The 24,212-nt window shown below is 37.1% G+C and overlaps 1 protein-coding gene across 1 annotated transcript in view; it reads right to left on the reverse strand.

Annotated features, from left to right (window-relative positions):
* ext1b (exostosin glycosyltransferase 1b) overlaps window positions 1–23,780 on the reverse strand; it is a 382,194-nt gene extending 358,414 nt beyond the window's left edge. Inside the window, exon 1 of the mRNA XM_030147124.1 lies at window positions 21,843–23,780. Within this exon, the coding sequence (XP_030002984.1) occupies window positions 21,843–22,783 (941 nt within the window). The 5' untranslated portion in view covers window positions 22,784–23,780. The remainder of the gene's footprint in view (window positions 1–21,842) is intronic.
* Between the last annotated feature and the right edge of the window lie 432 nt (window positions 23,781–24,212).

Raw genomic sequence — 24,212 nt, forward strand, 5'->3', positions numbered from 1 at the left:
TTTAGATTCAGAATCGGACAACTTCATTGATCCCAAAGGAGCAATTAATTTACAGGTTTATACATATGTTGAAAACTCACAAAAAAATGTAATGTAGATGTCCGGGGCAAAAGATCAATGTGCAGCAGTAAATAAGAGAAATATTTTGTTATGGTTCATAATATGAATCACTAGCTTAATAACTAAATAACCAGTATTCTGTCATTTATTAGCCTGATAGCCGAAGGAATGAAGGATAAAGATGATTAAAAATACACCTAAGAAATTTAGAAACACCTCCTTATTGTCGCTCTAATGGGGCAGCAGCTGGAGACCCACAAAAGAAAAAAACACAACAACAACACCACCACCACACTTGGAGCACATTTGAGCATATCTAAGACTATGATAAAAACAGTTAAAGCAATTATTTTAACCTTTCAACAAAGACGAACACTTAGAGTTTTGCAGATTTCATATGACGGCCAAGAATTTGGGGTTTTGGGCTGTTGGTCTGATATTTAGATTCAGATTCTCACAACTTTATTGATCCGAAAAGAGCAATTAATTTACAGGTTAATACATAACAAGCCTAACAAAAAACATGTGATGTAGATGTCAGAGGGAAGAGATCAATGTGCAGCAGTAAATAAGAGAAATGTTTTGTTATGGTTCTAGCTTAATAACTAAATAATTAAATAAGCAGTATTTTGTCATTTATTAGCCTGATAGCCGAAGGAATGAAGGATAAAGATAATTAAAAATACACTGAGAAGTTTAGAAATACCTTCTGATTGTCGCTCTGGTGATTAACCTTTCTAGGGGATTATTAAGATAAAAACTATAAAAATCTAATAATAATTAAACCCAGTGAATCATTTTCAATTTGCTGTAAAGTAAATGGAAATCAGAGGGAATGAACGTCATAAGCATAGGCTGTACATAAAGCTCCATGATGCGTTGCTGCTTTATTCTCGGGCACATTAATGCTAAAATATGACGAATAGTGGAGCCGCTGTGGTATTTGTTTCAGAAGCCAAAGTCTGCACAGTGGATTGGCCAAAATCTTGTATTATCAGAGTGAAGAAGCGGATTAAACCATGCTTAAAAGCAAATATGGAATTGTCCAACGGTGCTCAAACAAACAGCCTGCTGGAGCTTTTACGCATGTAGTAATGAAAGGTAATCGCAAGAGTCTGGGACTGATGAAAATACAAGTAATTAAAACGGCAAGACAAACCCCTAGACTGCGAAATGACAGAAATGCTCGGATGAAGCCGTGTTGACTCGTCTCGTGTAACTGTGACACGGAGACTTGCCCCAGATATTACCAAATGAGGTTGAAGGAACTGGAGTAGCTTCACAAACCAAATGATTACTACACGACGGAGAACCGAGCAAAGACGGTGGAATACAGATGGATGGGAGATGAATAGATGGGCTGATAAGATACAATGACAAAACAAAGGTTTTACGCAGTTACGGGTTTAAATCTGCGTCTTCCACAGATACACACACCCTAAAAATATCAAAGAGTCCTAATTAAGCTGCATTACATTCAAACTAATTATAAGCCACATCATTAACATTCTCCATCACAAGCTGGTACTTTATCTAAGAGAGAGCAGGCAATCATGAAATATTCATGATTTATTAATCTGAGTACAGAAAAACAAACAATGGCAACCCAGGGAGTGCGACACCCTCTCTGCCAAACAGCAAGGTAGTAACATGACTGTGTTTGCTCGGCGCTCAGCACTCCAAATCTACAACAGAAAGTCCACTATCAGGAAACACCACCGCACTGACATCCAGGTGAACGCTTGTATTCTCACTCATAATAGTGTTTCACTGAGATAAGGTGGGAAGGAAGTGGAGCTGGTTTTCTTCAACCCCCCCCCCCCGCCCCCCGATCAGCTTCTGCCTCTCATTTTGAGACACTCTGTCAACAAAATGTCAACCATGCCTTCCTTGGAAAAAAAAAAAAAGAAAAAGAGAGAATGGGAGGAAGGGAGGAAGGGAATCAAGTGGGGAGTCTTCTCGAGCCAAATTGGGATAGAGAGGGGGAAGAAGGAAAGGGAAGAGGAAAATGAGAAGTGTGAGGGTCAGAACACAGTAATGTCCACCACAACTAAACAGCAACTAACTAGAAAAGCACTGGGAGAGCGCAGACCTTCGCCAAGGCAGATCAGTCATCTTCCGCAAAACTGATTCAAGGTCAAAAAACACTAATGCGAACTTTAATTGAGTGCTATTCCAACATTTATTACCTCCGCCAAGGAGGTTATGTTTTTGCCAGGGTTTGTTTGTCTGTCCGTTAGTGTGCAACATAACTCAAAAAGTTATGGACAGATTTTGATGAAATTTTCAGGGTTTGTTGGAAATGGGATAAGGAAGAAATGATTAAATTTTGGTGGTGATCGGGGGTGGGGGGGCCCACGGGGGGGCCCATTTCCAACAAACCCTGAAAATTTCATCAAAATCTGTCCATAACTTTTTGAGTTATGTTGCACACTAACGGACAGACAAACAGACAGACAAACAAACAAACAAACCCTGGCAAAAACATAACCTCCTTGGCATGGGGGGGGGCCCACAGGGGGGGCCACTGATCAGCCTTGGCGGAGGTCTGCGCTCTCCGAGTGCTTTTCTAGTTGGAAATGGGATAAGGAAGAAATTATTAAATTTTGGTGGTGATCGGGGGTGGGGGGGCCCACGGGGGGGGCGCAGACCTCCGCCAAGGCTGATCAGTGGCCCCCCCCATGGCCCCGATCACCACCAAAATTTAATCATTTCTTCCTTATCCCATTTCCAACAAACCCTGAAAATTTCATCAAAATCTGTCCATAACTTTTTGAGTTATGTTGCACACTAACGGACAGACAAACAGACAGACAAACAAACCCTGGCAAAAACATAACCTCCTTGGCATGGGGGGGCCCATGGGGGGGGCCACTGATCAGCCTTGGCGGAGATCTGCGCTCTCCGAGTGCTTCTAGTTTTAATATAAAATAGCTCCTTGTTTTAGATAATCCCTCATGGTCCAACTAAAGCAAAAATTCATTGTGTTTTGACCCATGAATGAATCAATGAATGTTTTTATTTCAGTTATGTACAAAAACACATACATATAAAGAACATACAATTAACCTTTAGGGGTCTGAGTCTATTTTGGCTGTTTTTGAGTACTTTTGGTTTTGCCTTTATATACTATATAAAGAAATGTTTATTATACCCATGTTTGGTATCTTTTTTTTTTTCAGCACAACTTCGTCTATCTCACCTGTCAATTATTTTTTCACTTTAACCTACTATATCAACACAAAATGACAAAAAAACCCACAAAAAATATAAAATCCGATGTGAAAAATGTATATAATTTATTGCATAAATAACACAAAGATGCTTAACGAACCTTTTCAAAGACTTCAAAAGTGAATACTGGTTCCAAATATTAGGTATATAAAATCAAAATTGTAATAAATTAAAACCAAATATTTGACTTAAAAACAGTTACTTTCCATTGTTTTATATCAGGAAATTTTAATATACCAGATCCTACAAAAAATTGATTACTTGATTGAAGATAACAGCTTTATTACTCTAATTGCTTTTATTTTTGGAGTTTAATCATAGGGTTTATGTTATTTTTATACACACTGGCCCAAATTTCCACACAGTATGACATATATGGCATTGCAATGAAATGTTTACTATACCCATGTTTGGTATCTTTTTTTTTTTCAGCACAACTTCGTCTATCTCACCTGTCAATTATTTTTTCACTTTAACCTACTATATCAACACAAAATGACAAAAAAACCCACAAAAAATATAAAATCCGATGTGAAAAATGTATATAATTTATTGCATAAATAACACAAAGATGCTTAATGAACCTTTTCAAAGACTTCAAAAGTGAATATTGGTTCCAAATATTAGGTATATAAAATCAAAATTGTAATAAATTAAAACCAAATATTTGACTTAAAAACAGTTAGTTTCCATTGTTTTATGTCAGGAAATTTTAATATACCAGATCCTACAAAAAATGGATTACTTGATTGAAGATAACAGCTTTATTTACTACTCTAACTGCTTTTTTTTTTTTTTTTTGGAGTTTAATCATCGTGTCTGTTAGTTTTATACACATTACCCCAAATTTCCACACAGTATGACATATATGGCATTGCAAAACTAGAAAAGCACCCCTCCCCCCTCCCCACATCACCACCAAAATTTAATCATTTGTTCCTTGTGCCAGTATCATTTCCTGAAAATTTCATTAAAGTCCATCTATAACTTTTTGAGTTATCTTGCTAACAAACAGACAAACCCCGATGAAAACATAACCTCCACCAAGTAACAAAAAGAAAAGACAGTAGTAAACTAAAGGAGATGCAAAGTAAAAGAGGAATATGTGAAAAGAGGACGAGCTGATGGAGGAGACTGGCTCCTCCGAGGATTTTCTCTTCAAGTGAGGAAAATTTCTGCTGATGAAATGAAAATGAAAATGCCACCGCACTTAGTTGATGTTACTGTCATTGGTTCCTAATGGGAAAAATCCCACTACACGTACAATTTTCTGGACTCTTCGTTTCTTTCATCTCAGCAGTCCCCTCCGACATGCTCCGACACTATTATCACTCCACTCGCTGTTTTTTTTTTTTTTTTTTTCCCCACGCACACATATACACAGTTTCACGCATGTGCAAACACAGACATTTTCAGAACCTCCTCTTTGACTTTCGGAGTGGCTAAATCTCTCCTTCCGCTTGTCTTCATTAGTCTCTGCCTCTCTCTTTCAGTTTCCCCAGGTGACCTTGAACGGCAGCTGCCAGTGAAGTAGCTAAAGTACAAAGTCAATACCAGCCAACAAAGCTGGTTAAGTATTAAATGGGGGGAAGATGACGCCGCTGTTAGCCAGAGTGAGGCTTCACCGAGAACAAATAAAAGAAATGTGTGCAGTCAGAGTTTAATAGAACACTCAGCAGTAATAATGACACACTTTAAGCAATCGACTATTAGATGAGATTCTGTTTTTATTTCTGTGTAAAGGTCTGTCTGGCAGAAAAGGGGGCATTTCCAGTGTTTGCATATGGTTTAGACCAATATGGTTTAGTCAAACTCATTTTAGTTCACGGGCCAGATTCAGCTAAATTAGATCTGAAGTGAGCTGAACCAGTAAAATAATAACAGAATAACCTATAAATAATGACAATTCCAAATATTTGTCTTTGTTGTATAGTGCAAAAAAAAAAAAAAAAAAAAAAAATTATGAAAATACTTACTTTTATAAACTATCCAACCAAAAAAGATGTGAATAACCTGAAAAAACTGAAATTTCTTAAGAAAAATAAGTGCAATTTTAACAATATTCTGCCTCAACTTATCATTTCTACATGTGTATTATGGATCAGATCTACAAAGACACTAAACACTGATGAACAGGCAGAAAAGAGTTAAAATTGTGCTTAATTTTCTTTAGACATTTCAGGTTGTTCATATTTGTTCAGGTTATTCACATTTTATTGTTACAGGATAGTTTGTAAATGTAAATATTTTCATAATTTAATGTTATTTTTTACACTAAAATAAAGACAAAATGATTTTTTTTGGCTTGATTCAAGTTTTTTTGACTTAACTGAAGATTTTTTTGCTTAATTCAACATTTCTTCCTTAATTCAAGCTAATTTTTTTCTCTTTTTTTTTTTTGGCTTAATTCAATTTTTTTTTTTCCTTAACTGAAGATTTTTTGCTTAATTCAACATTTTTTCCTTAACCCTCTGCTATCCCGTCCAGCAAGGCCCTTACTAAGCACCAAGTGTGCCTTTTTGGCACACTTGTGGAATAATATCAAAAAAATTTTCATACAGTTTGTTTTTATTTCTTTTACACTTTTTTTCTATTTCATCAACTTGAGCCATAAATAAAAATACCAAATACTCAATAATTGTCACATTTTTTAACCCTTTAAATGCCGTGTGTGTAATCTAAACAAACCATTTTTTTGAATGCAAAAAACACCATTTTTTTTTTATTTTTTTCCCAATATACTACATAAAAAGTGGATCAAATATTATTTGATTTTTTCATCCTGGCATATGTCAATGATTAACTCCAACACTGGTTAATTTGCATTATTATTTTTGGCACTAGGTCAAATGTTCAAAAATACTAGCATCTGTCACCAAGTGTGCGTAAAATGCACACCTATAAATCTAACTATTAAATATTATATATTGATTTATTTTTCTGCTCTAATTTGATTTTATTTTTGTAAACCCAGCTCAGCCCTAATCATACATATCAAATGGAAGAAATAGTGCGTTTTAGGCACACTTGGGAGACAGATGCTAGTCTAGTGATTTTCTTTTGTTCACAATGTGCACATTTTAGTTGGTGGCCAGAATTTTAAAGATCATGCAAAAATGAACAACTTTTGAATTCTAACCTTATTTAAATTGTGAAAAATAATATGAAGTTTTTTTTAACAGGAAGTGCAAAGTGTGCCTAAAAGGTGGACCCGGATACCGGAGGGTTAATTCAAGCTAAAATTTTTTTTTGCTTAATTCAATTCAAGACTGGTTTTTGGCACTTTGTAAATTCATCTTAGGGGCCGGATTGGAACCTTTGGTGGGCTGCATTTGGCCCCCGGACCGCATGTTTGACACCTGTGGTTTAGACTGTTGTACAACACAATTGTCATTTTTTGCGTTGACAATAAAAAACAAATCGTGGCTAATTATGCAACAAACCTCGACCCATGTCTAGTTTTATACACAAGATGAACATCTTCTTCAATCACTGTCCTCTCAGTTTTAGTTGACATGATATATTATATATATTTTATTAGGTTTGTTTTCTTCTTGCTTTGCCATTTACCTACTTTGCATTGAATGTTCCTTTACATACCCTTTGTTCAGTTTATCTATGAATACTGCATCTGTACTATTCAATAAACCATAAAGAGACAAACAAAGAAATGGAAAAGCATTTCATTTATAAGCTATGGATAGCTTCTGGGGTTACCCTTTTTACAAAATCCTATCTTGCTGTAAATGATGAATATAAGTTGCAAACATACTTTAAATGATTTGTAAATAAAATGTGAACTGAACTGATTGTCTATAGTAATTTATCGCTGAGAATCACAACTAAACAGCAACGAACAAACCACTACATGTGACTCATCATTCAACCTTCAAAGATCTAAACAACCACCAGCGTCCAAAAGTATAAACTGATCTAAAATGTTTCATAACTTTTGAACCACTAAACTTATCAATACATTGAAATAATTCAGGTAAAATACAGTTTCTCAGCTTTTCAGCATCATCAGATATGTCTTTTTTTGGACGTACAGAGACTCCAGACTGAACGTGGAAACACCGTCATCTTCTGCAAAACGGACTCAGAGTCAAAACATGGTAATATTCCGTCAGAGAGCGAACTTTAATCGATTGCCATTCTAACATTTATTTCAATATAAAGTAGCTCCTTGTTTTGGATAATCCCTTATGGTCCAACTAAAGCAAAAATGAATTAAAAAGTAAAAATGTGGGTCATTTAGCAACACTAATCTGTCAAATTGTCTATAAAATGTCCCGTCAGAGAGATTTCGAATACCATGTTTTGACCGTTCACCAGTAAAATCCATATAGTTTGACAAATGACAGTGATCATAGACATTTGATTTATATACAATTAATCGTCGCTTTTCCATTGACCCTCAAATTGCGCATAAAATTTTGCCAAATGAAAAAACCAACAATTTCACCAAAACTCTCGTTTTTCGATTAAAACGCTTTTGTGCTGGCAAGAGTTGGTTTTTAGGGCATAGTGCAATTGGTATATCACGCAAAACTGTAATGGAAAGACATTTTTCCACAAATAGTCACGTGAATAAAAAAAATTGGATGTTGACGGACGTTACAACAAGCAAAGAAGAAGAGTTTTAAAAGAAACATAGTGCAGTATGTGTGGACACACCAGGAAACTGAATTTTTTTTAAATTTAGTACAGAATACAGGGGTAATATATAATAATAATGAATATATCTGTAAATCAACACCATATTTACGTTTGTCACCATGTTTATGGATTGACTTCTTGTGTCATCTCGCGATAATAAATGAACAAATCATCGCATTTGTGATTCAATGGAAAAACTGACATTACGCACTTCTGTTTTTTCGATGCTTAGTAAATACACTGGTCTACAAGGAAAATGCTTCCAGAATAAAAGTAATGAAATTTTACCACATGAGAGTCACTGATAAAGAAAAATCAAGTCAAAAATGCTGGTTGGCTGAACTTTCCAAGATCAAAATGGGTCAAAATGTGAAATTCAAGAATTAACGAGAGAATGGGTTTGACTCAAAAGGAATATTTGTCTCAGAGCTACAAGATCTACTTCAAAACACTGTCTGCACATTAGAATACATTCACTTTACAGGTTCTATTTAGTGGAAGATTTATAAAAGTATTACATAAATGTACATAAACCAATATATACAGGGTGGGGAAGCAAAATTTACAATATTTTGAGGCAGGGATTGAAAGACAGTGTATGACCAATTAGTTTATTGAAAGTCATGAGAATGTATTTGCCACAAGAAAATGTACATAATAGAAAATGTTTTTATTCTATGTGTCCTCCTTCTTTCTCAATAACTGCCTTCACACGCTTCCTGAAACTTGCGCAAGTGTTCCTCAAATATTGGGGTGACAACTTCTCCCATTCTTCTTTAATAGTATCTTCCAGACTTTCTGGTAATAGTTTTGCTCATAGTCATTCTCTTCTTTCCATTATAAACAGTCTTTATGGACACTCCAACTATTTTTGAAATCTCCTTTGGTGTGACGAGTGCATTCAGCAAATCACACACTCTTTGACGTTTGCTTTCCTGATTACTCATATGGGCAAAAGTTTCTGAAAAGGTATGGATAATAGTGTTAGGTATGATTATGACATCAATATATGTTTGGTTTCAAAACAATTGACGTAGTGCCTGCTGAGAAAAAACAACTAAATGTTCATTGTAAATTTTGCTTCCCCACCCTGTATGTGTAATAACACTTAATCATATACCTTGAAAACATCAGCAAACTGGCACTTTTGTCATTTACTTTCCAATTAATCTTATTAAAATACGGAACATTTATCACATTTAATCTCTGAAGCAAATCATTTCTAAAAAAAATTGTAGACCGGTGATATCGGTAAAGTTTTGCGCAGATGTCCGATGGAAAAGCCACTAGAGAAAAAGTCACTTTTTTCAAGTTTTCACTGTTTTTCTATAACCTTCAAATTGACCTTACTCACACGGTCAGTAAATTGAAAAGAAGAAAATCTCTGCTTTTCACTAAAAAATACAAAAACACACAGGACAATTTTATAACGCATGGTCATAAATCACTTCAGAAAGGTTAAAGCACAGTTAAATAGAATGAAACACCAATTGGACGAGTAAAACAAAAACAAAATTTAACAAAAAAATCACAAGGAAATATCCCATTTCAGGTTGAAAATATCCCAATAAAGACGGCTCAGTCACCACAGGATAACATTACTGCAAAATCCAGCCTTTACGTTCAATTTTTCAATTGTGGGACCTGTAATAGCTTTTCACTGTCCTCTCACAGCATCATTGTCAGTAGTCCTGAAAACTCAGTGGATAATGTAGCAGTGAATGGGGCCCTTTCATCAGTGCTCGGCCATGGAAGTGGACCAGAGTGACTCCAATTGAAAGCGATTGCAGCTAAGAAAATCAATTGAATAAATGTGTGGAGCGTGGTGCGTTTGTGTGCGCTGTGTGGGTGAGAGGCCGTTTATATACCTACACTTGCTAGATGTGCCCTCCTGCCGCATTCCTTTAGAGAGCAGCATTCCTGAGAGGTCAAAGGTTAGGAAGTAAAGATGAATAGATGCACCACGGTTCTGCGCCGCCCTCTGTGATCGAGCGTTTATGGGTATGTATGCAAGTGTGTGTGTGTGTGTGTGTGTGTGTGTGTGTTCACGGTTGATGGCTGGATGTATATCGACTGCAAACAACCGGCAGTGGAAAATAACTAAACACGTTTACTCAGACACTGTACACAATCAATAGTATAGCACGCTTTGAAAACACAACACAATGTCATACATAGAATGGTGCTTTAAATGGTGCTTCAATGGGGGTTTCCAGCTTTTCTTTGGCTATTGAGACCCCTAGCAACCTCTCATACAGGGGTTGGACAAAATAATGGAAACACCTTAAAAAAATCAACAAAATATAATTTAATATGGTGTAGGTCCGCCTTTTGCGGCAATTACAGCCTCAATTCTCCGAGGTATTGATTCATACAACTTGTGAATTGTTTCCAAAGGAATTTTAAGCCATTCTTCAGTTAGAATACCCTCCAACTCTTTTAGAGACGATGGCGGTGGAAATCGACATCTTACTTGAATCTCTAAAACTGACCATAAATGCTCAATAATGTTGAGGTCTGGGGACTGTGCCGGCCATACGAGATGCTCAACTTCATTAGAATGTTCCTCCTGCCATTCTTTAACAATTCTACCTGTATGGATTGGGGCATTATCATCTTGAGGTGAAGGTGTTTCCATTATTTTGTCCAACCCCTGTATGGTTTCATTTCAGCTGCTTAACCCTTTCATGCATACTGGTCACTACAGTGGACAGCTATTCTTCTCTTGTTAAATTCCTTGGGTTTTGTTGTTTTAGTTTCATATCATCCAACACAGTGGACACTTATGCATCATCCATACACTGCAATTCACACCATTATTGTAACTTTGCTGTTCTTGATAAACCTGATCTGCAGTACTATGTTTTATTGTAAATCAATTGTTAACACTGGTCTACAAGGAAAATGCTTCCAGAATAAAAGTAATGAAATTTTACCACATGAGAGTCACTGATAAAGAAAAATCAAGTCAAAAATGCTGGTTGGCTGAACTTTCCAAGATACAGCCTTGGGTCAAAATGTGAAATTCAAGAATTAACTCTTTCATGCACGAATTATGAGAACCTTAATCAAATTTTTTTCCTGAGTGTTTTTATTCCTCTTTAGGCATGAAAAAAACAATGTGATAGAAATTTTTCTTCTGAAAAATAAATAAAAAATAAATTAAAACAAAAAAAAAAAAAAAATGTAAAAATACATTTAAAAAAGTAATAATGACAAAAAAACATTCTTATGAATCTATTTTTCATGAAGTTGCAAAAATATCCACTCAGCTGGACACCACATGTTTAATTTTGGACACACAGAAACATGTATTTACTGATAAATTGTGTGAAAACTGTGGTGAAGGCTTGTGATTCTGGGGGTTTATCCTCAGGAGAGATCTACATAATGTTACCAATTCATGTCAGAAAAGATATGTAGTGTCTTAAAACTTTAATAAAGATATGTGTAAAGAAAAAACAAAAACAAAAAAACAACGAAAAGAACAACAAAATCCATGAATATACAAGAGAACAGCTGTAAAATAGCTGTCCACTGTAGTGACCACTATGCACGAAAGGGTTAACGAGAGAATGGGTTTGACTCAAAAGGAATATTTGTCTCAGAGCTACAAGATCTACTTCAAAACACTGTCTGCACATGAGAATACATTCACTTTACAGGTTCTATTTAGTGGAAGATTTATAAAACTATTACATAAATGTACATAAACTAGTATATATGTGTAATAACACTTAATCATATACCTTGAAAACATCAGCAAACCGGCACTTTTGTCATTTATTTTCCAATTCATCTTATTAAAATATGTAACATTTAGCACATTTAATCTCTGAAGCAAATCATTTCCAAAAAATTGTAGACCAGTGATATTGTTATAAGACTTAATAAAAGTTTTCTTAATCAAAAAGTTGGGGTTTTTTTGTATATTATCTCCATGAAGTGAGTAATAACTAGTATTAAAGTATGTTAAAATGTGAGAAAACATCAGCTACATGAAAAATGTTTTTATTTCATAGTTTTCACACAGTATATCACTTTCTGATGATGGGTTTTCAGTACATGTTTCTTTGCATCAAAAATTAAATGCATGGTGTTCAGCTGAGTGGACATTTTTGTAACTCCATGAAAAATACGTTCATAGAAAAAAAAAAAAAAAATCAATTGCATCATTTTTTCAAGCCTAAAGAGGAGTAAAAACAGTAAAAAAAAAAAATAAAAATCTTGACTAAGGATCTCGTAATTCATGCATGAAAGGGTTAAAGGGGTCATATTTTGCTAAACCCTCTTTTATTAGTCTTTGGTTCATTTATTTGTGTATTTGGACCCTAATAGTTCAAAAAGTTTGAATTTGAACCCTCCAGGTGCTGCAAAGCTATATCTATATTCATTCCAGAAAAAAATCAAGCGGATTTATTCAATCTTTCTTTCAATTCCATCTCAATTTGTTACATTTTATAACTAGTTACGTCACAACATTTGCACATATAAGTTCCAGACTTCCGACCAACACTTCTCAGAGTACGACTAGGGATGTAACGATTACCGGTATAACGATAAACCGCGGTAAAATTGCCGACGATTAGTATTACCGTTTAAATTCTAATTATCATGATAACTGTGTTTGATTACCGCACTTTTCCGGAGAAAACACCTATGTAAAGATCTGCTTTTATGTCAAATATTTGAGTATGGATTTAATTTATTACCATTTTTATTTTCTATACCTAATATTTGGAACCAATATTCACTTTTAAAGTCTTTGAAAAGGTTCGTTAAGCATCTTTGTGTTATTTACACAATAAATTATATACATTTTTCTAATCGGATTTTATATTTTTTTGTGTTTTTGGTCCTTTGGTGTTGATATAGTAGGTTAAAGTGAAAAAATAATAGGCAGATGAGATAGATGTGCTGAAAAAAAAGATACCAAATATGGGTATAATAAACATTTGTTTATATAGTACATAAAGACAAAATCAAAAGGACTGAAAAATGGACAAAATACACTCAGACCACTAAGGGTTAATATTTGAATATTTCTGCCAAGAGAAAGTGCATTGTGCCAATTATTTTATTTGCTTTTTTTTTGGTTGTTTTTTGTTTGTTTTGGGTTTTTTTTCAAAATACAACTTTATTAAATTATTTCAGTGTGTATTTAAGTACTTTTTGAACATTTTGAGCACAATTTCAACAATACCGCGATATTAATGATAAATGTGATAATTTTGGTCACAATAACCGTGATATGAAATTTTCATATCGTTACATCCCTAGTCTTTAGAACATTTATTTGTGTATTTGGACCCTAATAGTTCAAAAAGTTTGAACCCTCCAGGTGCTACAAAACTATATCTATATTTATTCCATAAAAAAATCAAGTGAATTTATTCAATGTTTCTTTCAATTCTGTCTTAATTTGTTACAATTTATAACTAGTTACGTCACAACATTTGCACATATAAGGTCCAGACTTCCGACGAACATTTCTCAGAGTACGCCATAATTGTAATAAAAACTGAAAATATGTCCAAACTTCGAGCCAATTACCTAAAATGTTCAGATGTTGGTTGTATTAACGAACAAAAGTGGCTGAACGGAACAGAAAGCACAGCCAACAACCTGGAGGGGGTGGGGTCATTTGAATTTAAAGGGCCAGCACTCAAAACCACCTTTCTGGTATCATTACTCAGAAATATTTAGAGCTGCAACCGATTAATCGATTCAAAGTGATCCAAAAGAAATCACTCAACCACAATTCTCCTGAATCAAAGCTTTGTTTCCTTCATTTCTCTGCTGTTAAACATTGGTTCCGCTGTTGTGTTTCACACGGACGCTTATTGTGATGCACAAAGAAGCTTCAATCCAGGAAAACTGCAATAGAATATCTCACTTCAATCATTTCGAGTCGATTAATCGAATCAGGACTTTTTGCATTGACTTCAAGCACCGAATCGATGAATCGGTTGCAGCTCTAGAAATATTGTTGAAGATGGACCTGTGGAGTTGAATTAATTCAGAATTCAGACCCAAGCAGAGCATTTACAGTTTATGCAGACCACAGGGAAATGTTTGAAAATGCATAACTCCATTTTTTTTTTTTTTTGAAAAAAAGCTAAATATCCCTCCTTTAAATCATCATGTATCAGAGCTTTGTTGTTTTCCTTCTTTCTTCTACCTCCAGATCCTGATTTATCTCATCCTCCAGCAGCTCCAGCAGAAACACCGCCGCTTCAGTATTAATCTCACAATACAAGAAACACCAAAGCGCTCGCTGTATTTCTGCACTTTTGCTTTTGCAGAATTGCTCATGCATGATTTTGACTTGTTATGGAGTGTTTTTACATCGCAGCGCTCATACTTGTACTTAAATGTGGGATTTGAGTTATTCTTCCACCACTGTAATCAACAAGTGGATGGAGCGTGTACACACTTTGCGGTGCTAGAATCAGTGTTTTAGCACATCGCCTTTTCTCTGTGTTTGTGTCAGGCTAAATTCAAAAGGGATCCAGGTGCAAAAGTGTGTGTGCATTAACTGTATGTGCTGTCAGTCTGCTCTGGCAGCGCTCCCTCCTCAAATGCTAACAGCTGCTCTGACACGTGTGTGCATTCCTGAGTCTGCACTACAGCGTCTCCTCAAGGCATCGCCTGTCCGCCCTCAGCCTGTGGAAATGGAGCACTAACAGTGCCTCGCCAGCTGGATATAGATCCATTTACCTGAGAGAGAGCTATGTCAGGGGTTTGCAAAAACCTGCGCTTGCAGCCAGAGGAAACCAAATTAGGTTGAAATGAAAGGCATCACTTTGGTTGAATGTAAATGTTGTTCAATCAGAACACAAAAATAGGTATTTATTGGTTGTGTTTAGATGTAAAAGTAGGTCAAGGATCCAAACATCAGCAAAATGACTTCAGCTCTGGTTTATAAAAGCAACTACCCCTGTATAGATGCACTATAAAACAACCTATAGCAAAACACTTACAGACACAATCATTTCACTGTCATCCTTGTTAAATCTGAGCAAAAAAATACTAATTTATTGGTTGTGTTTAGATATAAAAGTAGGTCAGAAATGTAAACACCAGCAAAATCACTTCAGCTCAGGTTTATAAAAGCGACTACCCCTGTATAGATGTACTGTAAAACAACCTATAGCAAACAACTTGCAGACACAATCATTTCACTGTCATTGTTGTTAAATCTGAGCAAAAAAATACTAATTTATTGGTTGTGTTTAGATATAAAAGTAGGTCAGGAATGTAAACACCAGCAAAATCACTTCAGCTCAGGCTTATAAAATCGACTACCCCTGTATAGATGTACTGTAAAACAACCTATAGCAAACAGCTTGCAGACACAATCATTACATTGTCATCATTGTTAAATCAGATCAAGAAAATACTAATTTATTCATTGAGTTTAGATATAAAAGTAGGTAATGAGCCTGAACACCAGCAAAATCACTTCAGCTCTGGTTTATAAAAGCGACTACCTCTGTACAGATGTACTGTAAAACAACCTATAGCAAAACACTCGCAGACACAATCATTTCATTGCCATTGTAAAATCAGAACAAAAACATACTTATCGTCATCGTTGTTAACCTCCTGAGACCCAAGAAATGTCAGCAAAGTACAAGCTTTTTTTGTTTATTATTCAATAAATGCCTATATTGGAAACATCATGTTTCAACAGATTTTTCAGATGCAGTTTTTTTTTTATTTTTTATGGAAGGTCCTTTGTGGTGGACAGTTTTCTTTTCTCTTTTTTATATAAAGTTGTGAAACTCTTGCCCACAAATATGGACAGAAAACCCATAGCTAAATCTTAGGAGGTTAAATCAGAACAAAAAAATACTAATTTATTTTAGTTTAGATATAAAAGTAGGTCAGAAACGTAAACACCAGCAAAATCACTTCAGCTCTGGTTTATAAAAGCGACTACCCCCGTATAGATGCACTATAAAACAACCTATAGCAAAACACTCGCAGACACAATCATTTCATTGTCATCGTTTTTAAACCAGAACAAAAAAATACTAATTTATTGGTTGTGTTTAGATATAAAAGAAGGCCATGAGCCTAAACACCAGCAAAATCATTTCACAGATACTGGAAAAGTCAACTCTGGTTTATAAAAGTGACTACCTGTATAGATGTACTGTAAAACAACCTATAGCAAACAACTTGCAGAAACACAAAACACTTGCAGACACAATCATTTCATTGTCATCGTAGTTAAATCAGAACAAGAAAATACTAATTTATTGGTTGTGTTTAGATATAAAAGTAGGTCAGAAACGTAACCCCAGCAAAATCACTTCAGCTCTGATTTACAAAAGCGACTACCCCTGTACAGATGTACTGTAAAACAACCTATAGCAAACAACTTGCAGACACAATCATTTCATTATGTTCAGATTAAATTGGATGTATTTTGTTTTAGAGGCAAAAAAAAAAAAAAAACACACACACATGCAGAATCAATGGTGGAAATGGAATGACTAACAGGCAACGGTATTGATCCAAATAAATCAACCATGAAACACACTACAGTGGAAAGAGTGATCAGAGGAGAGGTTCCCAGGGATCATGTGTGTCAATCAGCTGGTTACAGAACCGAGATGCTTCCGAAAGGCAGAGCAGAGCGACCACTGGGGAAAAACAAGCCACAAGTTTTTTTGTTTTTTTTTGTTTTGGTTTTTTTTTGGGAAAGAAGAGCCTTAAGGAGAACGGAGAGATGAACCGTCCAAAGACGACTGGAATGTCAGATAATGGATGACATATCTCTCCAGGTGACACCGAGCCAAAGGCATCCAGGGAGTCGGAGAGAGAGAGAGAGAATGTATATGTGAGAGGGTGGAGGGTGACGAATGGATAGACAAGTGCATGCTTGTGAAGTTTTGTTGGAGCTCCTCTTTTGCATTACCAGTTCGTCTGAGAAGAGCTGGAGGTTTTTAAGAGTTCACTTCAAGTTCAAGGAGAGTCACTTCTTTCTCATCCCATCATGTGCATACATAGCTAAAAAAAAGTAGTTCTTCTCTTTCCCCACTTGCAGCCACCGCTCCATCCCACACACACACAAACTTTCTGATTGATCGAATGGAAATATGTAGACGTTAACTTTCCATCTGTCCTTTCACTTACTCTTGACATGCAAAGGTACACACACCCACCGGGAACAATGTCGACAAGTGCTGTTATCGCATGCCTGAGTTTATCTAGGGGGGTTTTTAGAACGGCATAGGATCCACAGGTTGATAAGTGCAGATCAAACCAATGTCACTCAGGGACAAAATGAACCTGACAGCCGAGCCCCTGTACGTAATCCTTCTAAATAAACAACGCAGTCAACGCGGGCTTTTCTATATTAAAAACATACCAGGCATCACGTACAGCTGTCGATCCCAAGGCGAATCATTAATTACCACCTTGACAAAAGTGAGACCTCTAAAATTTGAGGTAATCAACTGTCCCTGAGGGGCTAAGTGGAAGACGATGGTGCTAACTCCTGGAAATTAAAGGGGATAATTAACACAGTATGATTGATTTATTCCCACTTAAACTGCTTCCCAATTCAGCCCAACACACCACAGTTTGCCCGTAAACTCAACTGCACACGCCTTTCAAGTGGGATGTAGTATTTTGTCTCAACGAGGTCACACCAACACTAATACTAATGTCAGAGCAAATTCCCTTATTGTAAACTTTCACTTAATTTGCACTAAGTACAGGATGCAAATAAAACGTGCCTCTGCATATCCTGGTACAAGCTGCAGTCTTCCCATGGAGTGTGTGTGTGTGTGTGTGTGTGTGTGTGTGTGTGTGTGTGTGTGTGTGTGTGTGTGTGTGTGTGTGGAGGGGGAGGGTGGAGGTGGTGAATTCCTTTATGGCAGGGGTGTCAATATCATTTTAGTTCAGGGGGCACATTCACCCCAATATGATCTCAAGTGGGCCGGACCAGTAAAATAATACCAGTGAAAAAACTAAAATGACATTGTTTCCTTAAAAATCTGAATAACGTGAACAACTTGAAATGTCTTAAGAAAAACAAGTGCAGTTTTAACGCTTAATAGGTAACCTGGGGTCCCAGCAGACCCCACGTTTTTAATTTTTTATGTTTTCTATGTTTTTATTTGAAGCTCGTGCGTGGTACTTCATTTACCCTCCTAGTATAGGGATCTGAAAAGTAAAATGGAACCAAAAAATTCACTCGTAGAATAATATAGGCAATACAGACATTTTGGGGTCGCCCGTGACCCCAGGTTACCTTTAACTTATATTGATTTATTGTTTTTCCATTTCAGGTATTTCAGAAGATGATCAATAATTGATATTATAAATTTCTAATAACTCTAACCTTCAGTGCTTTAATCTTTTTTGAGTAATTTTAACATCGTGTGAGGCCATGGCTAAGAGGAAAACTCTAAGTGATGAAGATATTAGGATAGAGCTTGCAGATTTAGAAGTAGAATCTGAATCAGATGATGACCATTTATCGATTGATAGTGTTTATGACGTCAGTTTTCCTTCTGTGAAGACTGTTTGTGAGCACCTGTTCGTACTACCCAATTGTGTAGTTAGTTTAGTTTTTAGTTATAGTTTAGTTTTTAGAGAAACTTTATTGAAACTGTATTGCAAATGTGTTATAGCAATGTAGTGTGTTTATTTGTAACATGTGAAACTTTTTTGAAATTTTCTGTTAACTTTAGTGAAGGAAATACTTCACGCAGTAAAGGAGAATTTATTTGGTAAATAAAGCACAATTTTGTTATATTTTTTTTCGTTTCATTGCTATCCTTTCATACTATAAGCAATAAAGTATTGTAACTGACTAAAAAATAACATTTTTAGATGTTTTTATCACCGTAGTTAACCTGGGGTCTAGCTGGACCCCAGGTTACCTGTAGCTGTGGGGGGCACCATGGTTACCTATTAAGGGTTAATAATATTCTGCATGAGTTTATCAGTTTATCATTTACACATGTGCATTACAACTTACATTACAATTACAAATACACAAAACATTTAGTAACAGGTATAATATTGATGAAATTGCATTTAGTTTTCTCAAGACATTTCATATTGTTCGTATTTCTTCAGGTTATTCACATTTTTTTGTAAAAGGATAGTTTGTAAATGCAAACATTTTCATGTAATTTTACTTTTTTACACTAAAACAAAGATAAAAATCTGCAGTTGTTATTATTTATAGGTTATTATGACAGTATTTTTCTGGTCTAACCAAATTGAGATCTAATTTATATGTGTACGTATGGAACCTGAAATAACAAGATTTTTACACTATTGATTAACCCTTTCATGCATTAATCATGAGAACCTTAGTAAAGATTTTTTTCTTGAGTGTTTTTATTCCTCCATAGGCATGAAAAAACAATGTGATCAAGTTTTTTTTTTCTTTTTTTTTTCATGGAGTTACAAAAATGTCCATGCATTTAATTTTTGAAGTAAAGAAACGTGTTTAAAACCCAATATCAGAAAGTGATATGAAAACAATGAAATAAAATAAAATCTGAGGTTTTCTCACATTTTAACATATTCTAATGCTAGTTATTACTCTTTTCATGGAGATAATATGCAAAAAAAAACTAAACTTTTTTTTCCTAACATATAACAACTGATTTCCACTCAAACATGTTAGTGCAGATCAGGTTTGTCTAGAACAGTACAGTCACAGTAATGGTCTGAATGTCAGTGTGTTATTATGGGATGGTGCATAAGTGTCCACTGTGTTGGCTGATATGGAACTAAAACAACAAAACCTACTTATATACAAGAGAACAGCTGGAGAAGAACTGTCCACTGTGCATGAAAGGGTTAATATCTTCAGTGGAATTTTTGCATTTCACAAATTCATTCAACGGCCCAGACTGGACCCTTTGGAGGGCCGGATTTGGCCCCCGGGCCGCATGTTTGACACCTGTGCTTTATGGGAATGAAGAGAGAAAGAGCAAAAAAGGAAAAAAGGGGGTTTGTGCAAAGAGCTAATAGAGAGGTTGGAGATGTTTTACTTCATGCGTGAAAGGCAGCTCAGGGGTGGAATGGGAGGTAAAACGGTCATGTAGTCATTTATAAAAGGGTCAGGAGGTGATTACTACAGGACCATTATCATTCACAGCCAATCAGTCATAGTTTCAGGCAAAAACAGGAGGTGAACTCATGTGCTGGATAACTAATCAATGACCATTTTGTGTGCAGGGGAGGGATAAGGTGTCATTAATTATTATGTACGTGCGCCTTTACGCACACGATGGATTCCAATGTGTTATGATAAACTAACCTTAATACAATACTGTTAAGCTTCAAATTTCATAAAACAGTAAATACTCACATCACACACTGATACACAGAGTAAAAGGATGCGCATGACAGCTCAAAGCGCCGAGGTTCCGTGCGTAAAAGTTGACACGAACCCAAATTAACCCTTTCATGCATGAATTATGAGAACCTTAATCATGATTTTTTTTTCTCCCCTTGTTTTTATTCCTCTTTAGGCATGAAAAAAAAAAACCCAATGTAATTGACAGCTTTTTATGAACGTATTTTTCATGGAGTTGCAAAAATGTTCACTCAAATGGATTCGATGCGTTTAATTTTTGAAGCCAAGAAACTAGTATTTACTGATATACAGTGAAAACTATGAAATAAAAACACTTTTAATGCAGCTAATCTGATGTTTTCTCATATTTAAACATACTCTAATACTAGATATTACTCACTTCATGGAGATAATATACAAAAAAAAAAAAACATTTTGTTAAAGAAAAATGACAATTACAGTCTAATACCAATAGATTTACACTCAAATATGTTACTGCAGATCAGGTTTATCAAAAACAGTAAAGTTACATGATGCGTAAGTGTCCACTGTGTTGGCTGATATGGAACTAAAACAACAAAGTCCATGAATATATGTCACTGGAGTGACCAGTATGCATGAAAGGGTTAATTATTATGAACGTGCGCCTTTACGCACACGATGGATTCCAATGTGTGATGATAAACTAACCTTAATACAAGACTGTTAAGCTTCAAAATTTAATTAAACAGTAAATACCCACACCACACACTGATACACAGAGTAAAAGTGCGCTCTTCAGGATGCGCATGACAGCTCAAAGCGTCGAGGTTCCGTGCGTAAAAGTTGACACAAACCAAAATTAACGGAGAAAGTTACACAAAAACTCCAACTTTGCGTTGTCGTTGTCACAGCTGTATAACTAATCAATGACCATTATGTATTCGGGTGTGTGTGTGTGTGTGTGTGTGTGTGTGTGTGGGGGGGGGGGGGGGGGTACGGTGCCATTATTTATGAACATGCGCCTTTACGCACACGCTGGATTCCAATGCGTTATGATAAACTAACTTTAATACAACTGTTAAGCTTCAAATTTAATAATAATAATAATAATAATAATAATAATAAGTAAATATCCACACCACACACGGATACACAGACTAAAAGTGCGCTCTTCAGGATGCGCAGGACAGCTGGATGCACCGAGGTTCCGTGCGTAAAAGTTGACACAAACCCAAATTAATACAACTGTTAAGCTTCAAATTTAATTAAAACAGTAAATACTTAGACCACACATGGATACACTGAGTAAAAGTGCGCGCTTCAGGATGCGCATGACAGCTCAACGCGCCGATGTTCCGTGCGTAACAGTTGACACAAACCCAAATTATTACAACTATTAAACTTCAAATTTAATAAAACAGTAAATACTTAGACCACACACGGATACACTGAGTAAAAGTGCGCGCTTCAGGATGCGCAGGACAGCTGGATGCACCGAGGTTCCGTGCGTAAAAGTTGACACAAACCCAAATTAAAAGAGAAAGTTGCCCCAAAAACTCCAACTTACTTGTCATACTCTGCGTTGTCCTTGTCACAGCGTGCGTCCTTGTGTTTCTGCCAGTCCTTGCCGTGCTTACAGGTGGTGAGCAGCACCACATCCTCGGCGTTATGGACGTGATATAAGGCATTCCTGGTGTCCGAACCGATACCTGTCAGGTAACGCTTCCCTTTGAACACCAGCATGTATTTTCTAAAAGGCGGGATGGAGTTGTACTTAAGATACCCCCTCTCTCCGCCGGTCCTCGGGTGGTCCTTGGAGAAAAGGGGGATGGACACGTCGAAATTGGGCCTGAAGTTCTCGGTACTGATGCTGGCTTTGGCCAACATAGCCTGACCTATATCAAACCCCAGATCTTCCGTATAGTCCGGCCATGTCCCCGAGTACAAGTTAAATATGAGGTGGTTCCTGCCGTCGTTCCACAGGGGCAGGTTCTGGACCTTGGTCTTCAGGTTATGGACGTATTGAGGGGACAGCTGATCCCGGTCTAAAGTGTCCAGACTCAGGACAAACAGACAAGCCTGTCCGGGGTCTGAGGTGTAAAACCTAGACCCTTCGATGGTGGCTAAAATATTCTGATAACTCTCGGATATTTTCTCTCCTTTTTGTTGGGGGTAAACATAAACTTTGAATCCGTTCTTTTGACACAGACTGAAATCAAAGCACGACTCCATTCGGCACCGTTTGCCTTTGTAAACACTGGTGTTGACGTCCCTCTTCTGCCTCGGAGATATGTGCAGGTTATACTCCTCAGTGTCCGTCTGATCCCAGGACCGGATCGGTTGTAAAGGGTCTGAGAAGTGGGGCCAGGGTTGTTCGGGTCGGTACCCATTCCGGCTGCGGTCATGCCGGCTCCTGCTGGCTGGAAGTTGAACCCCTCCGAGGTAGAAGAGAAGCACTAGACACGCACCGGCGGAGAGCAGGATCAGGTAGCGTTTTTTGGCCTGCATGTGTCCTGGGAACAGGGTGCGAGTTGTTTAGGAAGAACAAATATGGAAAAGTAGCCCCAAGTTAGGCTCTCACTAACCCCGGCTACACCGCTCCATCCTCCGGCTACCTCCTCCAAGGATCCACAACTCCCCTTCTGCGTAATCGGTTCCCAAATCCAGCAATTGATCCAGTGCATGTGGGCGATTTTGTTTCTTTTTTTAAAAGTCTTGTCTCTTTTTACTCCTTCTTCTGTAGAGTTTCTGCATGACGCACAGCCTTATACAGCTGGGGGGGTGGATGGGTGGATGGGATGGGTAGTGGTGGTAGGGGGAATCGGTGCACCCAAAAAAAACCACCACTCGGACACAATCATACGCGTCTCCTCAGCTTCATTCAGACTCACTGCGTGGGTCTATTCACATGGAAAACTGTCCGACAGCCGTCTGGGAACTCTCTCTTTCTCTCTCTCCCCCAGACGCAAAAAGGTACACCCCCCGGTTCGGTTGGAGATGTTAAACTCGGTAACACACACTGACCACTGACTGGGGGAGTCGGTGCTCAGATCCAAAAACGCCTCGGGTGAACGTGTCCGATTCCCCCCGCTTTTCTCACTCCATGGTCCCGTGTGGAGAGACGCAAAAAACCGGGGAGACGCGTCGTAGCGCAACGCAAAGAGAGAGAGAGAGAGAGGGAGAGAGGAGAGAGGGGGGGGGGGGGGTTCAGCAGTGCAAGTGTAACCTGACAAATCCCTGCATTTCTCCTCTTATTTTATTCCAACCTCCCCACATATAGCCTGATTCGCGTTAATATCAAAAAAAAAAAAAAAAGACGCTCCACGGTAAAAAAGAACCGCACGCAACGGAGCGAAGTTATCCGGTAGACACGCGGTAAACGGACGCGAACCACACACAAGGGAAATAACTGAGAAAAGGTTCCAAAAAAAAGACGGGATTCCTTGATCCTAGTGTTCAATTACCCGAGTGCTCAGTTGTTCCGATTGTTAGTCGGTAACATTCCAATCCCGACACGACGGCAGCTGACGTGACGTCCCATCGATGCGCACCGGCGCTTTGGATTGGTCCGCGTGTGAAGAACGGAAGAGGCGGGACTTCAGGGAATGCACCCATTCATAACCAGAGTCCTCCAGCATGTGCAAATTATCTAATTGTGAAGCCTATGGAAGTTGTTTGGAGTTGTTTGGACACTTGAGGGACTGTTCAGATAGCAGCAGGATGACTGAACTAATGCTCACAGGAGTTCCCACTGGGTTTAACCTTTAAATAACCAGGAAGTCCCTTCACATGAAATGTCTTTTTAGAGGGAGACCTAACCAAGAGGCACATCAGTACAATAAAAATGAACTAACACAGGATAAAACGACAAACAATTAACCCTCTGGTGTCCCGTCCAGTAAGGTTCTTACTAAACACCAAGTGTGCCTTTTTGACA

This window comes from Sphaeramia orbicularis, chromosome 11, assembly GCF_902148855.1.
Source record: "Sphaeramia orbicularis chromosome 11, fSphaOr1.1, whole genome shotgun sequence".
NCBI classification, from domain to species: Eukaryota; Metazoa; Chordata; class Actinopteri; order Kurtiformes; family Apogonidae; genus Sphaeramia; species Sphaeramia orbicularis.